At 44.9% G+C, this 2914-nt stretch overlaps 1 protein-coding gene across 1 annotated transcript in view; it reads right to left on the bottom strand.

Moving 5' to 3' along the window:
• Positions 1-1490: 1490 nt before the first annotated feature.
• The window catches only part of LOC143285618 (neuropeptides B/W receptor type 2-like), a 117947-nt gene continuing 116523 nt past the window's right edge, over positions 1491-2914 (bottom strand). Inside the window, exon 4 of the mRNA XM_076593016.1 lies at positions 1491-2186. Coding sequence (XP_076449131.1) covers positions 1491-2186 — 696 coding nt within the window. The remainder of the gene's footprint in view (positions 2187-2914) is intronic.

Genomic DNA, 2914 nt, shown 5'->3' with positions numbered 1-2914 from the left:
ATTGACCAGGCTGTTAATGGTCATTGATAATACTGATAACAGACATTGACCAGCCTGTTAAGGGTCATTGGTGGTCCTGATAACAGACATTGGCTAGGCTGTTAATGGTCATTGGTAATCCTGATAACAGACATTGACCAGGCTGTTAATGGTCATTGATAATCCTGATAACAGACATTGACCAGCCTGTTAATTGTCATTGATAATCCTGATAACAGACATTGACCAGCCTGTTAATGGGCATTGGTGGTCCTGATAACAGACATTGACCAGCCTGTTAATGGCCATTGGTGGTACTGATAACAGACATTGACCAGCCTGTTAATGGGCATTGGTGGTCCTGATAACAGACATTGACTAGCCTGTTAATGGTCATTGGTGGTCCTGATAAAAGACATTGACCAGCCTGTTAATGGTCATTGGTGTTCCTGATAACAGACATTGACCAGCCTGTTAATGGCCATTGGTGGTCCTGATAACAGACATTGACCAGCCTGTTAATGGTCATTGGTGGTCCTGATAACAGACATTGACCAGGCTGTTAATGGTCATTGGTGGTCCTGATAACAGACATTGACCAGCCTGTTAATGGCCATTGGTGGTACTGATAACAGACATTGACCAGCCTGTTAATGGTCATTGATAATCCTGATAACAGACATTGACCAGCCTGTTAATGGTCATTGGTGGTCCTGATAACAGACATTGGCCAGGCTGTTAATGGTCATTGGTAATCCTGATAACAGACATTGACCAGGCTGTTAATGGTCATTGATAATCCTGATAACAGACATTGACCAGCCTGTTAATGGCCATTGGTGGTCCTGATAACAGACATTGACCAGCCTGTTAATTGTCATTGATAATCCTGATAACAGACATTGACCAGCCTGTGAATGGTCATTGGTGGTCCTGATGATGCACATCGACCTGCCTGATACTGGACACTGTCTTCAAGAAAATGCACGTTTTACCATGATATCATTGCAGAGACGTCTGTGGCTCCTGATACACAAAAAGTTCCAAGATTCCAGAAAGTCGCACTTGTTGTGAGATTCAGTGACGCAAAGTGACCTGGGGTAACCGGATTTACACAAAATATATGTTTAGAGTGTGGTGTCGTTCACTTTTCGTGACGTATGTGTGATGAATAATCATCACAACAAGTCAAAAAGTAAGTACCATGAGCCAACACCATTTTACACACGCCCTGAACGGTACCAGACTATCCTCCACAAGTCGTGACATCGATGAAGTCCGCCGCGTGTCGTTTTAGTCAGATGACGTCACCCTAACGCAAGTGACCTGACGTTATCAAAGCCCACGTTTCCCCCCCTTATCATTTTCATTCTTTCTTTGGGAGGGTGGGTGGGGGGAAGGGAGGAAGAAGGAAGGTGGAGGGGGGGGAAGCTGTGAGTGGACTTCTTTTTTTCTTTTTTTTTTTTTTTTTTTTTTTAACTTTCCCCCTTTCACACGCGGCTACACCGACGTCACTGCAAAAGCATGAGGTTCTCGTACAGGACTAAAAAATCGTTGCGCTGGTAGCGCGGGCATCGGTTGATGCACTCCATGTCCTCTCGGTCCCGGTAGTTGTTGTCCACGTCCACCCTCAGGCCCATGGAGTAACCCCCCGCCCCTCCCCCTCCTCCTCCCAATCCTCCAAATACTCCTCCCCCTACCCCTCCCCCACCTCCTCGTCTGTTGTTGGCCTCCTGCAGACGCAAGGAGTGGCGTTGGTTGGCGAAGTCTCTCCAGTCCTCCAGCTTCCTCACCCGCCGGCGTCGCTCGCAGCAGAGCCAGAGGAGAGCTCGACGGAACTTCCTGGAGACGAAGTTGTAGACGAAAGGGTTGATGGCGTGGTTGGAGTAGAGCAGGATCCGCGTCATGTAGAACAGGGTCAGGTACGACTCGAAGTTGATCTCGGCCAAGGTCCGCCGGTCCTCAAACATGGTCCAGAGGACGAGGGCTCGGTAGGGCGTGTGGCAGATGAAGAAGATCATGACGACGGTGACGATGATCTGGATCATCTGCCGCTTGAGGCGAACGATCTCCCTGGGGTAGCTCTGCAGCTTCTCGCGTTCGGTCTTGAAGAGGCGGATGAGCTTGAGGCACACTTTGCTGTAGAGCACGTAGATGGCCAGCAGAGGGAGCACGAAGAAGAGGCTGGTGGTCACCACGATGTACACCTGGTAGAGACACAGAGAGATTCACATTCAGATTCAGATGGTTTATTCAATAATATCATAGCTCCATAGGAGCAAGGGGCGATAACAACGTTATTGTATGTCACCAGAACTATAGCAGTTAATTATTATATAACTATTACTGTATCATTGTATGCCTTTCTTCTTCTTTTTTTTTTTTTTTTTTTTTTTTTTTTTTTTTTTTTTTTTTTTTTTTTTGCAACACGTTTGTGTGGAATTTGGGCTGTTCTCCCCAGGGAGAGTACGTCGCTACACTGAGAGCGCCACCCATTTTCTACACTATATCTCTCAAGTGAGAAGACATATATATATAATATATATATATATAATGCCAAATCACGTAAAATTCCGTCGTCTGTAGATGCCATCATCAAATTAAACCGAATTAAACATAGATACGTACAATATTTCTTTTGGAATAAGTTCTTCACGAAGATCACATAAAAGGGGACAATTCAGAAAAAATGTACTTCATCTTCAATCCATTCTTTACACGATGGACATAATAGGTCAGAACTTTGCACCTTTTCCTAACGGTATTTGTGGGTATCTATTTCGGTTATACCAAGTCTAAATTTTGACAAAATGAATCTGATATGTCTGTCCATATAAAAGAAAAGGTCATTCTTCACTACATGAGTAGAGACATGACCTTTCACTACACTGAATATGCTATTCCCAGTTCTGCCATCTACAATCGATCATGAGTT

Source organism: Babylonia areolata, chromosome 9 (genome assembly GCF_041734735.1).
Source record: "Babylonia areolata isolate BAREFJ2019XMU chromosome 9, ASM4173473v1, whole genome shotgun sequence".
Lineage (NCBI taxonomy): Eukaryota > Metazoa > Mollusca > Gastropoda > Neogastropoda > Buccinidae > Babylonia > Babylonia areolata.
Note: the sequence above shows the minus strand (reverse complement) of the source record. Positions and strands in the feature narration are given on the sequence as shown.